Source organism: Euleptes europaea, chromosome 7 (genome assembly GCF_029931775.1).
Source record: "Euleptes europaea isolate rEulEur1 chromosome 7, rEulEur1.hap1, whole genome shotgun sequence".
Taxonomy (NCBI): Eukaryota; Metazoa; Chordata; class Lepidosauria; order Squamata; family Sphaerodactylidae; genus Euleptes; species Euleptes europaea.
The window spans coordinates 29190041-29207464 of NC_079318.1; the positions used below are offsets into that span (position 1 = coordinate 29190041).

The window sequence follows — 17424 nt, forward strand, 5'->3', positions numbered from 1 at the left end:
GTGGTAGAGGAAGTCGACATATAAAAACCAGCTCTTCTTCTTCTTCCTTCTTCTTCTTTAATAGCATACCTTCTTATTGATAGCTTCTGCTGTTGAACAATAATGGAAATGTTGGTAATTGTTAGCAGTTTCTAAGGGCCACTTCACACATCACGGCAGCCCCCACGTGAACAACTCCAGAGGGCTTAGGGTTGCTGTCAGCCTAGAAATGCTCACCCTTGAGTCAAACAGAACTTCTGTGTGGGTGCATACCCATCAGTAGAGTAATACAGACAGCATTTGTTGAAATCATTGCAATCATGGAAGTTGTTGCGATGGTCATATGCACAATACAAAAGGGGAAGGTGAATCAACCTTCAATCGGAGCACAAACCGAGCCAAACCAGAAAAGTTTAAGAAGCAAAGTTTAGATTAAAACCAAGTATTTCTAAATTTAATCACAGAACCACTGATAAAGACCATACATTGACTTGTGTTTGATTACAGTTACATTGCTTATTAAAGGATGTTCTGTTTGTCTAGATTGTGTTGGTTTCAAAGAGCATCCTTGATTTTTATCTATATCTTTGCGTCTCATCCTTTTTTGGTTTGGTTTGGGGTCATACGTACAACACATTCAGTGAAATGCTCATTTTCACAAATGATGCTTCCATGTGAGTACTCTATCAATGTTTATCTCCTCGTCCTTCCTCCAAAGTCCCCTAAGAGTGTAATGGGCTATCAGATATGTGCATTGAGTACCAACGCTAAGGCTGCTGTTCGTATTATTCATCTTCAATACTGTATTGTTCATTTGCCAGTATAAGAGATATGCATTCCCCCCAAAAATGTCACATCAGAAACCTGAGAAACCTGTTAGAAACCTGAGAATTTCTCTCAAATATTTGATAAGATAAATTATTCAGTTTAATTGTCAAGTACCTATTTCCTGCTTTTCTTCAATGATTTGTTCTTCTAGAGTAATGAAGGTGAACCTCAGTTGGGTGTTACCTGGTGTCTTCCGGAAGCCCTGTCATTGGCTCTTCAAGGCAATCCGCTAATGCCCCTAAGATTGAGTCCCATTACTAGGAAAGCAAATGGATTTTTTCCAGATGTTCGATTACTGCCTGAGAAGGATCCTGAGGGAGCAGATATGGAGGTGAGATGTCTTTCCACACCTTTGGAGACCTCTAAATTCTACAAATGGTTAGGTAGCCATTAAGTTGCCTAACCAGAGTTTTAGGGCCTGGCTACATCTTATTATGTGAAAAGGGATATATGGGCAGTCCGGTCCTGAGGGCTGCTGGGGCTGTGGCAGCTGGCCGCTAGTGTAATAGCAAAGTTGCTAGTTGGTTCCCTAAGGCCATTCTGTGGTAGTGGGGGAACAACCAAGCACAGACCCATAGCGAGCACTCTATGGTCCCCAGCAGCTCTGGCAACACCCACCAATCCTGGAGCTGTGGCCAATGATGCCCCTCTGAGTTCCACAAACAAGCACAGCCAGCCAGTGTGGAAACAACTCCTTGATGTCACACCTTCTCACCTGCAGATGGATTGTCACAGCACAGTCAAGCTGCCAGAAAAAGACAAGACAGAGGCTGGGCTTGAACCCACAGCCCCAACACTCAATATGAGTGCCCTAACCACTGGGCTAAGCAGGCATCTGCAAAGGAGAAACATCATCAGGCATTCTCCGTTCCACTGCAGCTTTAATGTCACCACCAACCATATGGGGCTGGGCAAGGAACATCACAAACCCAGGCATGGCCTAGTGAGAAGTCACTGGGACAGCATGGCCAAGACCCCTGGTTTCACTTCCACATGGGAAGAGACCAGGCAATATCCCCCCACCGTTAACTGCAAAGGAGGGAAGGGACGGCCCAGCTGATGAGCCACCCAGGACTGGCATTTTGGCTGCCACACCCTTTCACAACCCTCTGTACCACATGCAAGGGCCTGTTGCCATCACCCTCCTTGCACCCCAGTTCCCCTCCATCCAGGGACCTCCCCTTGCAAAGGCACACATGTCCCCCCCCTCGGACCACTCCCCAGCCCGCCCCTCCTGTGAGCTGCACACAATAACCAGCGGCATGTGTGAGTGGGAAGTGGATGGGGACTGTGGAGGGATGGTCGTGGTTGCTGCTGCATAGTTCTTCAATCCTGCAAGACCATAGGTGCCACAGGTGTTTGGCCAGCAGTTTCACAAGGCACAGCTGCCAGTCAGCCCAGAACCCAGCTGTCGTTAGTCCTCTGCCTGGAGGGGAGGGGACACCTTGGCAACGGACCATGCTGCCAGCTTGATATGGAGCTCCCAGCATCCCTGACTATCCCCCCTCATCATGGGCAGCACTCCCAGGTAGACTTTCCTGGGTGTCCTAGGGCATATTGATGGGTGGCCTGGTGGGCATGCACACATCATTAGTCTTAGCTGTGATGCCCACATGGTTGGGGTGGGGCACAGGGTGAGTGCTAGGAGGAAGGGAATGGTGAGCAAAGATTCCCAATCCAAGGAAGTTGGCTCTCTGCCCCTACTTCCCTGTCAGGGGTGCAGTGCTTCCCCTTCCTTGGAGGCATGGGCTCAGCTCTTCAGTGTGTGCCTGTGGAGATGAAGTACCTGTTCAAATCCCCACACTGACGTGAAGGTCTGTGTGATCTTGGGCTAAGTATTCGTTTAGCCTAAACCAGCAGTTCCCAAACCATGCTCCACAGAGCACTTGGTGTTCCGCGCAATATCTCCTAATGCTCCGTGAAGAGATTGGAAAGGAAAATGCTATGTCATTCCGTTTAGTATAGAGGGGCTAGGAGAAAATTCGTGCTCCGTGACGAATTTCTGTCCTGAAAAGGGCTCCAGCCTCCATGACTCAAAATGTTTGGGAAGCGATGGCTTAAACGATCTCACAGGGTAGCTGTAAGGATAAAATGGACGGGAAGAGATCCATATATGCCATTCTTGGATGAACAGCAGGATGAAAATGTACAAAAATCTCCCATGATTCCTCCAAGGAATTCATGACAATGTACATGAGTTTCTGCTCCCTCATTTATCCTCAAAATCCATCCTGTGAGGTAGGCTAAGAGGAGAGATAGCGCCTGGCCTCAGGCCACCTTGTGTGCTCCAGGGACAAGGGGGGATCTGGACCTCTTACTTAGGGTTGCCAGGTCCTTCTTTGCCACAGGCAGGAGGTTTTTGGGGCGGAGCTTGAGGAGGGCAGGGTTTGGGGAGGGACATAGTGTCCATTTGCCAAAGCAGCCATTTTCTCCAGGTGAACTGATCTCTATCGGCTGGAGAACAGTTGTAATAGCAGAAGATCTCCAGTTACTACCTGGAAGTTGGCAACCCTACTCTTAGTCTAATACTCTACTGGTGGGTAGAGGTTCCCTTTCTTAAAATGCATGTGCAGTGCATAGTTTTAAGTGCTATATAATTGTTTTAGTTAATATGTATTATTATTTTAACCAGCAGCCTTGTCAGGGTTAGTAAGTCTTCTTTATGCATCCTTTAGACTCCTTTACCACCCGAAGCAAAAGTGAAGTGCTATGATGTGCTAAGAGTTGAAGGTTACAATTTGTTGGCAACTGCAAGTGCAAATGGTGCGATCATCATGTGGGATTTTGAATCAGCCGTCGCCAGACACATGTAAGTGTCAAAGGACACGGAGGAGCACCCACAGACAGAATAGACCTCAGTGTGGGAAATGCCATTGTTAGGAGAGTCCGCTCATATTTATTTGCTCACAAATGCTTTAACTCACTTCTCATACAAAATTTCAAAACAACACATCATCATCCCCATTAACATTTCTAAAAAATATATTAAATAATCATGATATAAAATTATATTAAAAACCTAAACATTAAATCAACAGGGCAATAAAACAACCATGAATGAAAGAACAGAAGAATCAATTAAGTAAATCCAAACCTTGATTTTTTTTTAAATAAATACATAGATCTTTACCATGTCCAGATAAGAGTGCCAACAGGCCTAGAGGGAAATGCCCTGTTTTTTAATTAGAGGTTGATGTTTAGAAATGGGCCTGCACATGAAGCTGCCTTTTACTCAATCAAACCATTGGACCATCAAGGTCAGTACTGTCTACTCAGATTGGCAGTGGCTATCCGGGGTTCCAAGCTGAGGTCTCTCACATCCTCTACTACCTGTTCTTTTAACTGGAGATGCCAGGGATTGAACCTGTGACCTTATACGTTCAAAGCAGATGTTCTGCCACTTAGCCACAGCCCCTCTCCAAGTTTAGCTGGCAGCTGAAGCTTTTCCTGGTTAGGTGGATAAATAAAATCACCTGATAAACAATATGCACTAAGGCTCTACTAAAGGGACAGAACATCCCCGCTTCCCCCCAGGCTCTCAATAGAGAGGAAGCCCGGCCGATCACTTCTGAGAGGGCATTCTAAAGCTTAGATGGCTACCAAGAGGGTCTATCTCCTCAGGCCACTCTGGATAGGTTGGTTATCTGCAGTAGGGCCTCCCCACTGATCCTGAATTTCAGTGAATCCATATGGGAATAAGCATTCCCTGAGATACATAAGACCAAGAGGATGTTTAGTACTTTATAGGTCAAAACCACTATCTTGAATTGGGCCTGGAAGCATACTGGTAGCCACTGTGGTTGTTCTAATATAGGTATTATGTGATTTTCCCTGACCTGGATGACCCAGGCTAGCCTGATCTCATCAGATCTCAGAAGCTAAGCAGGGACAGTTCTGGCTAGTACTTGGACGGGAGACCACGAAGGAATGCCAGGGTTGCTATGTAGAGGAAGGCCACGGCAAACCATCTCTGCCTTGAAAACCCTACTAGGTTGCCATAAGTCAGCTGCGGCTTGAAGGCACTTTACGCACGCACACATTATGTGTTTTTTGCCAAGTAATATCTGTTTGAAGTGGAGCAAAATACTGTTCCTGTTTCTGATTGTCTCCATTGTCATACCACCACACATAGAGCACATTACAGTAGTCTAACCAAGAGGTCACTGGGACATAAATGTTAGTAATCAGGTCTTTGTTTTACAGCAGAAGGCATTGCCAGCTAAAGTTAGTACAAGGTGTTCTGAGCTGCTTCCAGCACATGGAAATCCTGGAGCAGAGCTGGGTCCACCAGTACCCTCCCCCAAACTGTGAACATGATACAAGGAGACTATAACCCCCACCCAAAATGGACTGTCTCCTTCTAAACAGCCCTCTCTCATTCATTCCATTATGTTTGGATTGGGTTTGAGATTTTTCCAAAGCTCTGGTCCGTTACAGACTTCAGCCACAAATTCAGGACCGACTCGGACTCCCCTAAGGGACATAAAGGAGAGACTTTGGGCAAAGCTTATGATTTTCACGCTGAGGGAAGGAAGTTGAAGAGCTCTTTGCTTTTGTGAGAATGAGCCAAAGATCCTGGCCCTACTGCCTTTACTCAAGGCAGCCCGGTTACTAAATATTTGCCTCTGGACACAACGGCCAGTTAATTCTACCGCAGCACAGGTAGTGAGAGGGAATATTTAGCTGCTGCCATGTCATGAGGTATAATTTGACCATCTGCTCAGTGGGGCAGCTTCCTAGGGAATGTCTCAGAATATTGCACAAGAGGCAGAAGACATTGTTTCCCCCCATCCTCACCCTACTTATCTTAGCATACATAAATACATCTCTTCCTGCTTGATCACTTTCAACCTCAAAGGATGTTTACACAAGCACCGACGTTTCCCAGGGGAACAGCATGGCCTCTTTTTAGTCACCCTCAGGTTATAATGTCCCCTGGCAATGCTTAGTTAGGTTTCCCAAGTAAGTAAGGTTATGGATAAATGACTACCCTATTTCAACTTCCTTACATCTACCCTTTGCCTGGAAAAGCACAATTCCTTTCTAACGTTTCTCTTCAAAGAGGAAGAGACCAATTTCTCAGGAAAGAAATACTCTCTTTTGAAGTACAATTTTCACGCATAGGATTTTTTTTATTAAGACCATTCGTATTTTGCTGTTCCAGGGTTGCTTACATTCATTTTAAAAGCAGTAAAAATAGACAAGAAGAGCAACTTGGGGGGGGGGGGAAACAAGCCCATTCGGTTTGCAAGGCTCTCCCAACTCCTCGTATGGGTCTAGATACAACAAGCCTCAAATCATTCAGAAAAGCTCCAGGGGACAACTTTGTGTTAATGCAATGAGGACAGAGAATTATACTTTTCTCGCTGCCAGCACTGCCATGGAGTAGGCTCTAAAATAAACCCTCACCTGTGTCCAGTCCCTTACCCTGAATTTTGTCCCTGTCATGTCATTGTCCCAAGCTCCTCTGTAATCCAAGGGGCCAACCAGGCTCTGCTAAGAAGGGAAAGGCATTTTGGCATGATCATGTCCAGCATCAGGGCTGACCCTGTCCTAAAGATTGACCAGTGTTTCCACAGAATCACAGCCCCTGCCATTAGGAAATATGCCAAGAGTCATTAGAAACCCATCTGGATCTGGAGGGAGACTGTTTGGATCTGGAGGGAGACTGACGTCCACCCCAATGGAATGTCAGAACCCACATTACATCAGACCCTACAGAGTAGTTGCGTGTCCACACAAGACAATTCCTGTGATTGTTGCCACCTTCACATCCCCATCCTCCTGTCCAGACCCAAACACCAGACCCAGAGTGTGTCCTGCTAGATGCATGGAACTAGAAATTGTTGGAAACAGGGTTGCCAGCTGTCTGGAGGGGAAAAAAATCTCCTGTTCTTTAATAGAGACTCAGTGGGATGTAATTTAACAGGCGATGTTATTTACCTACATGCCATTAAAAGCTTCAGGTGCCCATTTCCACACATTAAGACCTGCTCAAAAGGTTTGTGAAAGATGGCAGCAATTCCTGTATGGCTGCTATGGGTGCGGGAAAGTCTGGATGTTCACGGTCCCACCCACATGGCAGCCATTCCCCCTCCAATCAAAGGCGGATCTACTGTGAAACTAATGAAGCTTAAGCTTCAGGGCCCCTAATCCTGGAGGAGCCCCCTGAAGTAACTTTTTTTAAAATGAGTGAATGTTTCAACAAAATCAATGGAGTTTTTGTAGTGATAGAATCATAAGCCAATGGATTGAAGTACTTAATGTTGACCTTAGAATATGCTCTAATACCCATTTCATATGGCCTCAAGATGTCCCTGTAATTGGTCAAATTTTAAAATTTTCTCACCCGAACCACCAGCTATAAGGGCTCTCTGAGCTCACCAGAATCTATTCATAGCCTGCATTTTGGCAGCTGGATCCTCGAATCCTTCACTAATGCAGGGCTTAATAGTTCTATTGTTTTATTTCATCACTGTATGGCCCATTTTCAAGGACTCCACCCCACCACCCTGTTCTCTGCCATTTGGGCCTCAAGGTCCTTGCAAGGGCAGCAAGGCCCTTTGGACCTTTTTGGATGTTGCCCTATTGTTGCTGGTTGCAAAGGGGCCCCCATAACAGTTCAAGCTTCAGGGCCCCCAAAATGTAGGTCCCCCACTGCCTACAATAGCCATTTCCTGCCCCTACCACCAAGGAGTTTTTAAATGACAACTCAATATCATTACATCAATATAATATCCTGACAATATGTGCAATAGGCACTCTGACTTCCTTCCTTTCATTTTTTAGAAGTACGTCTCTATCCCCTTTTTGTTGTGGAGATGCAAGGGGAAAGGCATACCACTGCAGTGAAAAGGGGCTAGAGAGACTTGCTTGTTACAGAAATGAAAGTTGGGAATCAGAGAACTGATTACACATATTGTTAGCACATTATATTGATATAACAATATTCAATTGCCAATTTAAAAAGCCCTGGTGGTGCGGGGAGAGGGATGGCTGTTACCGTGGGACCATGTAATGGGGAAACCTGCATGTGGAAGCCCCACTGCCACTGCTCTTATTGGCAGCTGCAGCAGTAACTGGGAAACTGTACATCTCTGTCCCCATGTGGAAAACACCCAAGTCTCTATTAAAGGAACAGGATATTTTTCCTCTACGCCCATCGACAACCTCTACAATCTGAATTATGTACCTTGGGAAGTAAAAATGATTACCAATGAATTATTTTAGAACTAATCTCTGGATCTCTGAGAGCTAGTGTGGTGTAGTGGTTAAGAGCAGGGGTTAGGAGTGCTAGACTCTAATCTGGAGAACCGGGTTTGATTCCCCACTCTTCCACATGAGCTCTCTCAGCCCCACCTACCTCACAGGGGTCTGTTGTGGGGAGGGGAAGGGAAAGCCAGTTTGATTCTTCCTTAAGTGGTAGAGAAATTCAGCATATAAAAACCAACTCTTATTCTTCTGGATTGTGCCTCACTTAATGTTTTAAAAACATGGACACAATCTTGGTCTTTCTCCATTGAAACCTATGTGAACATGTAACAGGCAGTGTGATTCCAGAAGGCCTATGGGGCAGTGTGTGGACCTTTTCAGCTGATTTGCATGTTTTCTCATACGTGCACTTAAAGTTTGGATACTGGCTGACCAGCCAGCACCTATTAAAATGTAATAGAGAAGCAGGCTGCTTACCACAACCCTTTGATTCCACGCAAGAGAAAGGTGTATTGTATCAAATGAGTGTGGAGAAATTACAGACAAAATATCTTTATTTCCAGATTCAAAGCTGCTCACGCTGATGAAACAAATGAACCTGAAATACTTGGAATCAATATGTTACTGTTCCTCTATCGAAGTGCTCTTTCTGTGAGGTAGGTAAATTGTATAAAAGGTTATGTGTTGAGTCCACTGTGTTAAGCTCTCCTAGATTAGGAACAGTGGCCTACAATTTTGCCTTTGATATGCCTCTCACCAAACTAGGGTTGCCAACCTCCAGGTACTAGCTGGAGATCTCCTGCTATTACAACTGCTGTCTTCCATGCAGGCAGCTGAGTCAGTCCTCCACCTACACTTCGGAGTCTCAGAGCGATGAAACTCCCATACAGGAGACAGAAGGAGGCGGTGTTGGCGGCAGCTCCGTAAGCATAAAGAGGGTATGTTTCCATTTTGGTTTCAGCAATTGTCAAGATTTTATGTGTGCACCACAGAGGTTTCTGATGCTTAAGGTTGCCAGCCTCCAGGTACTTGTCAGGCAGAAATGAGCAGGAATGGAACGCTCTTCCGGAGTGATAAGCGTTTTTGCCACTGGGTGGCTTCATCAGCCTTTCTTAAAAGAGTTCAAGAAACTCCAAAGAGTTCAAAAAGCTCCAACAGACTCTCTGCTCTCAACCGGGCTGTGTTTCTGTCTAGGTCATCTACAGTTTATAGTAGCCTTCAGGTACTAACTGGAGATCTCCCACTTTTACAACTGATCTCCAGCCGATAGAGATCAGCTCACCTGGCCGCCTTGAAGGTGGATTATACCCCATTGAAGTCCTTCCATGCTATAAAAGAATTCATCCTCTCATTTTTGTTTTAGTTTTTTATAAATGGTTAAAAGAAAAGAAAACATCAGAAGTTAAAAACAAGTCCACCACATATGATGAAAGGTGCCACCCACCTCTTTACATTTCCAACATTTTCCTTTATAATTACTATCCAGTTTCTCAATATCTTTTGGTGTAATGTACCATCAGTAAAACATATTGTACCGATTTTCTCTGTTTGGCTAGCTGTAAATGTTAAATCTTTTGTCCATAGGGTTTCCCAATGTTGGAGAGATATATCTTCCTCAAAATTTTGCATCCATCTAATCATACATGTTTTGACTTTTTCTGTTTCTGTGTCAAATTGAAGTAATAGCTTATAAATTCATCCTAATAAATTCATCTGAACATTTGATAATTATTTATGGTCCTCTTACCTCACTGAGATAATTAAGCTAGAAACTGTTTTCCATGATTGATTATCAGTGAGTGGAAGTTTAATTAATTTTTTTGTAGAGGTTACATATGTAAGATAAAGGCCTTATGTCATATTGTTATAGATCTGGAAAACTAAACGCTATCAGTAATGGCTCAACCTGCTGTTACGCTGCTTTATTCTGTTTCCTTACCCTATAATGTATACAAGTATATGTCTATGATTGCTTTATTGAAAATAAAAATATTGCACACAAAAGAACACAAAGAACTGAATTAGATTGAAGTGAGTAATACTGAACATTCTACAAGATCAACATGTCTGACCCCTAAATTAGTTTTAACCTCTACCGACATCCGTGCATAAAAGCAGGCACATGCCACATCCTACCTGCTCCTAATTCATCTATAGCAAATCTGAACGAATCATTTCCCATAAATCAATATACTAAAGTCCCATCGACAAACATGGTGTTTTAAAGAACGCCATCAGAGGGAGCAGAATGGACCTGTGGAAATATTCCTGTGCGGTGAAGTGTGGTTCGCTTTATGCAGATGAAGAGTCATTTCAAAACAGATAAATTACTGGCGCAAGTTGATATTTGGAGTGTAGAGTGCCAGCATTTCAATCTCCCCTGACTCTGGGGACCAGGCTATCTCCTAGTGACCCTTCATTTCATAGTTTTGTGGTCATACTTCTCAATTTTCTTTGATTTCATTTCACCTCGACACACATTTCCTCAGTTAGATTATTTCCCCAACATTTTATATGTGAAGACCAGTTTTAATGTTTTTGTATTTGTCATCTGGAATGGTGTGCCCTTGTCAGCAATGGTGGGAAGTGCTTTTTCTTAAATATCAGCAACTGGAGGCATCTTTCTTTGGGCTGCATCAACAGAAGTATAGTGTCCAGATCATTCAAAGTTATGGTATCGCTTTACTCTGCTCTGGTTATACCTCACCTAGAGTACTGTGTTCAGTTTTGGGCACCGCAATTTAAGAAAGATGTAGACAAGCTGGAACGTGTCAAGAGGAAAGCAACAAAGATGGTGAGGGGTCTGGAGACCAAGTCCTATGAGGAAAGGTTGAAGGAGCTGGGTATGTTTCGCCTGAAGAGGAGAAGACTGAGAGAGGATATGATAACCATCTTCAAGTACTTGAGGGGCTGTCATATATAGGATGGTGCCAAGTTGTTTTCTGTTGCCCAAGAAGGTTGGACCAGAACCAACGGGTTGAAATTAAATCAAAAGAGTTTCCGTCTAGACATTAGGAAGAATTTTCTAACAATTAGAGACACTGTCCTTCAGTGTTACTACTCTGAAGATGCCTGCCACAGTTGCTGGCGAAACGTAAGGAAAGAAAATTCCAAGACCACGGTTACACAGCCCAGATAACCTACAAGAACCAAATTAGAGCGGTTCCTTGGTGGAACAGGCTTCCTCGGGAGGTGGTAAGCGCTCCTTCCATGGAGGTTTTTAAGAAGAGGTTAGATGGCCATCTGTCAGCAATGCTGACTCTGTGACCTTGGGCAGATGATGAGAGGGAGGGCATCTTGGCCATCTTCTGGTCACTGGGGGTGGGGGTGGGGAGGTGTGAATTTCCTGAATTGTGCAGGGGGTTGGACTTGATGGCCCTGGTGGTCCCTTCCAACTCTATGATTCTACGTACACTGTCTAATTTCTAAATTCCTAATGTGATGTACATGCTATTGTATGATTTCAGGAAGCTGTTAAAAAAGAGCCATCCATTGCAATGAATACAGGTAAGGATTCAATATTTACATCTGGATGGGGCAGAATGGCTTTTATGTTAAATGGTGGGGGAATAAGAACTGTGGTAAAAAAGTAACAATGAATTTTATTCCAAAGTGGAAAGCCAAGGATTAGTAAAACTACGGGATTCAACTGTCTTGGAGAACAAGGGATTACTCAAAGAATTAGAAGATGAAGAACATAAATACATACCTATCCTTGCCTCTGCCCATGAAGATGGCTGCATTTATCTCTGGACCATCCAGGTAGGGTCTTTTGCATGGCTAGGCTTGTGAGACAAAATCCTTCAGTTGTGTTCTCAGCGAGTCAGCATATAAGAGGGATTTTTCTGTATTGTCTTTTTCTCCTGTCATCACCTTTCTCCATTCTTACAGAAAAATGTGAAAATATCTCAATTTTGCTTTTTTGTTTTTGTTTTAAAAAGGGTAAAGAAGGGCAAATAATACTTTATACTACATTATAGTCCAATCCATGAACCTCGTAAGCATCTAAGGAGCCCTTCCAACTTTACCTTAGCAGCCCCAATTCTCCGGAGGGAGGATGCTATCATGGAATATTCCCACAGGACCTGAGTTTTCTGATATTACTGGATCCGTGCAGGAAGGAGCCATGTTGCTGCAGCTTCCATGACACAAAGGCATTTTATGCATGGCGGTTTCCCTCGCTGTCGCCCCTCCAACAACTTTTGTCTTTGTTTTGATTACGCATGCTGTTTCCGACAATCAGAGGTCGCCTCCCTCTCCCCCTGTGTTCCCCAGGTTTTGCCCGGGTTTTCAGGGAACTGTTTTATGGGGAATTAGGGTTGCCAACCTCCAAGTGATGGCTGGAGATCTCCTGCTGTTGCAACTGATCTCCAGGTGACAGAGATCAGCTCCCCTGGAAAAAATGGTGGCTTTGATAAGTGGACTCTATGGCATTATATCCCATTGAAGTCCTTCTCCTCACCAAACTCCACCCTCCACAGGTTCTACCCCCAAAATCTCCAGGTATTTCCCAACCTGGAGCTGGCAACCCTACTTAGATATTTACATATTAATCTTAGTTCAAAGGTTAAACAAAACTTTAGAGCACTAGTGAAAATACAGAAAGGCTATTTTTTCATTCTTTTATAATTTGAGAATTAGCATTAATGCTCCCCAAATATGGATTTACTTAAGGAGAGTCATAGAAGTAATATCTACTAGGGCAAGAACTGGGAGCCTATAGATCTATGTTCTGCTAGGTCATGTGGTGAGCCATCAGAGCTAAAGGCCAGTGAGTTGCATGGACTGGGAAGTGACCCTAAACTCTCCAGTAACCCTACCTACCCAGGAAGAAGTACCAGATTAGGCAAGTCTTTGTACTTGGGTGAAACCCGTTTTCACTGTGTTGACCTCCTGACTTCTAATTCCTGGAAGGTGAGATTGCAGATGCCTGTTGGCAGGGTTGCCAGGCCCCTCTTTGCCACCAGCAGGAGCTTCGGTGGGGTGGGGTGGATGGGGGGCTGATTCACAAGTACGTCAAACCCAGAAGCAACAGGGAGACTCTAGCATATTCCTCCCAAAACTCTATGGTTTCCATCGTCCGTCCCCCCCTTTAGCTAACCTGCTATCCCCCGCTGGCCAACTGAGGGGCGGCGGCAGGCCTGTTAATTGGCGGGCAATTGCCCGTCATTAACAGGCATCTGGCAACCCTACATGTTGGTCATGCAGCATTTAAGGCCCTGCACTGGCCATAGCTCAGTAACAGGCATATGTTTTCCACATAGATGCTCCCAGGTTCAATTTCTAACTTCTTCAATTAAAACCGGTCTTGTGTAGCAATCCGGGGAGCTATTTCTGTTTGGGACACTGGAGAGCTACTTCCAGTTGAAGTAGATAGTTCTGGGCCACACAGAACACTTGTCTGATTCAGTACAAGTAAGCTTGATACGACTATATTCATGTAGGATTTGAAAACTCTGTTCTTTGTTATTGTGTGACAGCTATTTTTTTCTGTGTCATTGTAGCCGTTACATTAATTTGGTTGATGTTATAGTAATTGGGGTCTTTTGCATTATGTTGAAAGAACAAAAACTAGCGTATACCTTGTTTCAGCTTTTAGACATAATAACAAAGCCCATGTGATTAAAGAAATAATTAAATCTGACTAAGCCAGGATACAGATTGGTACGGTTTGTCAATCAAGTTAATTGAAATTTTAAAAAACAGAGAACAACTAAAAAGGATTAGTTCAACATTTGCTCATACATAAACGTTTGCGGTATGATGGAGACCAATATGATTCATCAGTCCTCCAAACCCTACAGTGAAAAATGCTGCATTGTTATGTTTTTGTTTGCATAGGGGGATCTACTGAGAGAAATTTTACCTTTTACAAAACTTCCTGCAATTCCTTTGACAGTTCTGTGTACTGACATATCTGCTAAAATGCTTTTTGCAGCTAACAAAGGTAAGCAATCATTTCTCAAACGTGCCCGTGTCACAGATTGCGAGGATAAAGAAACTAAAACTGAAACACAGGATCAAAGGCTAATTAAGACAAAATGATTACTGAATCCACAAGGGAACCTGTCTAATTTCCAACATTTCCAAGAAATAACAAATGCCACAGTTCACTAAAGAATAACCAGAGGTTTTCCACTATGAAGAACATAAGCCGTGTGGCAAATTACATTATGCTGATTTCCATAGATAACATTTCTTTATAGTTTTTTTTATAGTGATATTCTTTTTATGGTTTCATGATGTGTCCTGCCTCGAGGACTTTGGTAGCCTAAGAAGGTTATAACAAATGAGTTAATACATACATTTCTCAAAAAGCTCATAGGGTATATTGTATGTACAGCAAGTTGCCACCTCTGTGCAAAGCCGATCACGCCTAAGTTTCACATGTCACAACCATTACCCGTGTGCGCTAAGAAGGAGGGATGTGCATGGACTTTTATTTATACTTTGTTCTTTTTTTAAAAAAATCTGTTTCCTTTGTATCATTACATCATGCATTTGGTGTTTGCTTTAAATCAATTTGGTAGTTGTTTCCATGTATTTAAATGGGGCATTCTTTCCTACTTTAATTTCGCTCTACCAAATGGGATGAAATTCTCCGACACTGTACCCCTGAAATAAGGAAGCATACCTTCTATATTACAGGGGTGTAGGAGAAAACATCATCTCTGTATTATAGGCTATGAAAGGCACAGCATATTTTTGGCTTTTTCTCCCCATCTAAGAAAGATGAAATTTTCAGGTTTTGAAGCCTTCATCCGGGGGATCCCCCTTGTCCAAGCGCAGTCGGAGGGGGAGAAAAGAATCTCATTCTGGCAGGCCATTTCCCCCATTTTTGGGGAGACTTTCTACAATGCATTTGTTAGACTGGCAGAAATATTTACTGTTTGTGAGGGTCTCCTCTAATTTAGTCCCAAAGTGATTTGAGTAATATACAAAAGTAATAATACCGGTAATTGTTTATGAAAACAAATCTCCCTGATTGTAGAGCTGTAAAAAATTCCTCTCAAAATGAAAAAAGATCCACTTATTTTGAAGGGCTGGCCCATACATTTCATTGGTGGGTATGGGTGTGTGTGTGTGTGGGGGGGGGGTCCTATATTGTCATTTGGAAGTTCTCACACATATGTTTTGCCAAACATACTTGTTCTGCGGCTACTCTGCATGCAATCCATAGCTTTCCAATGCAGGTGCCCACAGTAAAACTGTGAAGTGTGCAATTTCATCATATATATACACACACATTTCCCTACACCATGTATGCCAATGTAGGGAAAATGTCATGTGCGAAGCAGAATGTAGAATCAGACAAATCTCTCCTGTTTGATACAAAAAACTCCAGGGGAGGAAGCCTTTTTGTAACTAAAAATAATTGTAACTGTACACATTCTACAGCATTGCAGTATTCTTGATTGATTGGAGATTGTTTGAATCTCCCTTAAGTGGTAAGCCAGTTTGAGTCTCCTTTAAGTGGTAGAGAAAGTCGCCATATAAAAACCAACTCTTCTTCTTCTACTGCCATCTTGGCTTTTATTTAGAGTTCATGAGTAATGTGATTATCCTGAGCTAGTTTTGTAATGTGAAAATACTATTTTAATAGGGGGGTTTTTCTCTTAACAGAGGGGCATGTCATACGATGGCATATTGGTTCATTCTTAGAAGATCCACTGGATACCAACAAGGTGAGAACATGGGAAAACAATTTTAAGAGCAATTTTTCCCCATTCATCTATTATTAGAAATGTTCAAACACCCACCAGCTGTTTCCTTGGCCCACCGGTCATGAGCAGGGAGTTGATCTCTCTCACTGGGCTGTTCAGTTGATCAAGAGAGGCACAGCCCTCTTTGGTGGGCCACTCCTCATGTGTAGCATGTTATAGTGTGGTGCAAATCCTCCTATCTTGCACTGTGCTGTACCATGCTACACAGAAGGAGTGGCCCAACAGCCGTGGACCTTTTGATGGACCCTCTACGCCAGGGATGGGGAACGTCAGGCCCAGGGGCTGTATGAGGCCCGTGAAATCATTTGGTCTAGTCCTTCATGGGTCCTGGCAGATCTCTAGCTCAGAAGGATGCTGTCCTGCCTGAATCTCTTGGGCCCAGCTAGGGACAGCAGAGCTCAAAAGTGAGTCACTCTGTGTGGGAGCCATCTCCGGTCGTGCCTCTTGGCTAAATGTTTGACCAAATATAGTAGGCTAATTTTAAGTTGATAATTTTGTATGGCCCGCAAATGATGTTATAAATATCCAAATGGCCCATGGCAGAAAAAAGGTTCCCCAACCCTGCTCTACGCACACATACCCTGCACCTCAAACTCCACCACCCCCTACCATTTTGCAGCTATATGTGGTTGCTCAGCGTGGGTCTCATGTACTTCCATTCTGAGAGGATGGATTAAATTGCATATGCTGCTGGCAAAGTTACCCCACCCGCTAGGTGAGCAATTACATGTCAGTTGGGTAACTGTTAAGTTGTCCCAACACCTATTCGTGGCCTCTGTTTCCTGCTATCCATCAAGGAGACCAAAATGCCCTATCACATGTTAATGGCTAAGGTTGCCAACCTCCAGGTATTAACTGGAGATCTCCTGCCGATAGAGATCAGTTCGCCTGGAGAAAATGGCCACTTTGGCAATTGGACTCTATGGCATTGAAGTCCCTCATAAGAACATAAGAAAGGCCCTGCTGGATCAGACCAAGGCCCATCAAGTCCAGCAGTCTGTTCACACAGTGGCCAACCAGGCACCTCTGGGAAGCCACAAACAAGACGACTGCAGCAGCACCATCCTGCCTGTGTTCCACAGCACCCAGGACAATAGGCGTGCTCCTCTGATACTAGAGAGAATAGGTATGCAGCACGACTAGTATCCATTCTAACTAACAGCCATGAATACCCCTTTCCTCCATGAATATGTCCCCTCCCCTCCCCTCCCCAAAGCCCACCCTCCTCAGGCTCCGCCCCCAAAACCTCCTGCCGGTGGCGAAGAGGGACCTGACAACCCTATTAATGGCTTTTTCTCCCCCGTAGCATGTGAAGCAACAACTTTGCTGGCGTGCTCATTCCACCAAAATAGTCAGCCTTTTCTATGATGAAGAAAGGGGCTTAGTCGTGACCGCCTCTACTGATGGCTCTGTCAGGTTAGTAATAGCTGACACACAACCTTGATTTAGAATTTGTCTAGTTGTGAACATATCGCCAGGGTTCCCATTGGCTTGATGGTGCCATGCCACAGTTTTGCATGCTGGGTACCCAAAAGTTTGGGTGAAATAAAATCCAGTTAAACAATGAAATGTATTCATTACAAAGGGCTCATGCAGACATTACAAACAAGACCTTATGGCAGCAAATACAGGGTTGATCATCGAAAGCTATGTGCCAAATGTGTTTCAGCCCCCGGGCCTT

The 17424-nt window shown here is 43.9% G+C and overlaps 1 protein-coding gene across 1 annotated transcript in view; it reads left to right on the forward strand.

Moving 5' to 3' along the window:
- The window catches only part of WDR64 (WD repeat domain 64), a 95565-nt gene that overhangs the window by 56896 nt on the left and 21245 nt on the right, over positions 1–17424 (forward strand). The window contains exons 15-23 of the mRNA XM_056853341.1: positions 959–1138; positions 3483–3616; positions 8583–8675; positions 8849–8957; positions 11487–11526; positions 11633–11781; positions 13861–13966; positions 15643–15704; positions 17050–17159. Of these exons, the coding sequence (XP_056709319.1) occupies positions 959–1138; positions 3483–3616; positions 8583–8675; positions 8849–8957; positions 11487–11526; positions 11633–11781; positions 13861–13966; positions 15643–15704; positions 17050–17159 (983 nt within the window). The remainder of the gene's footprint in view (positions 1–958; positions 1139–3482; positions 3617–8582; positions 8676–8848; positions 8958–11486; positions 11527–11632; positions 11782–13860; positions 13967–15642; positions 15705–17049; positions 17160–17424) is intronic.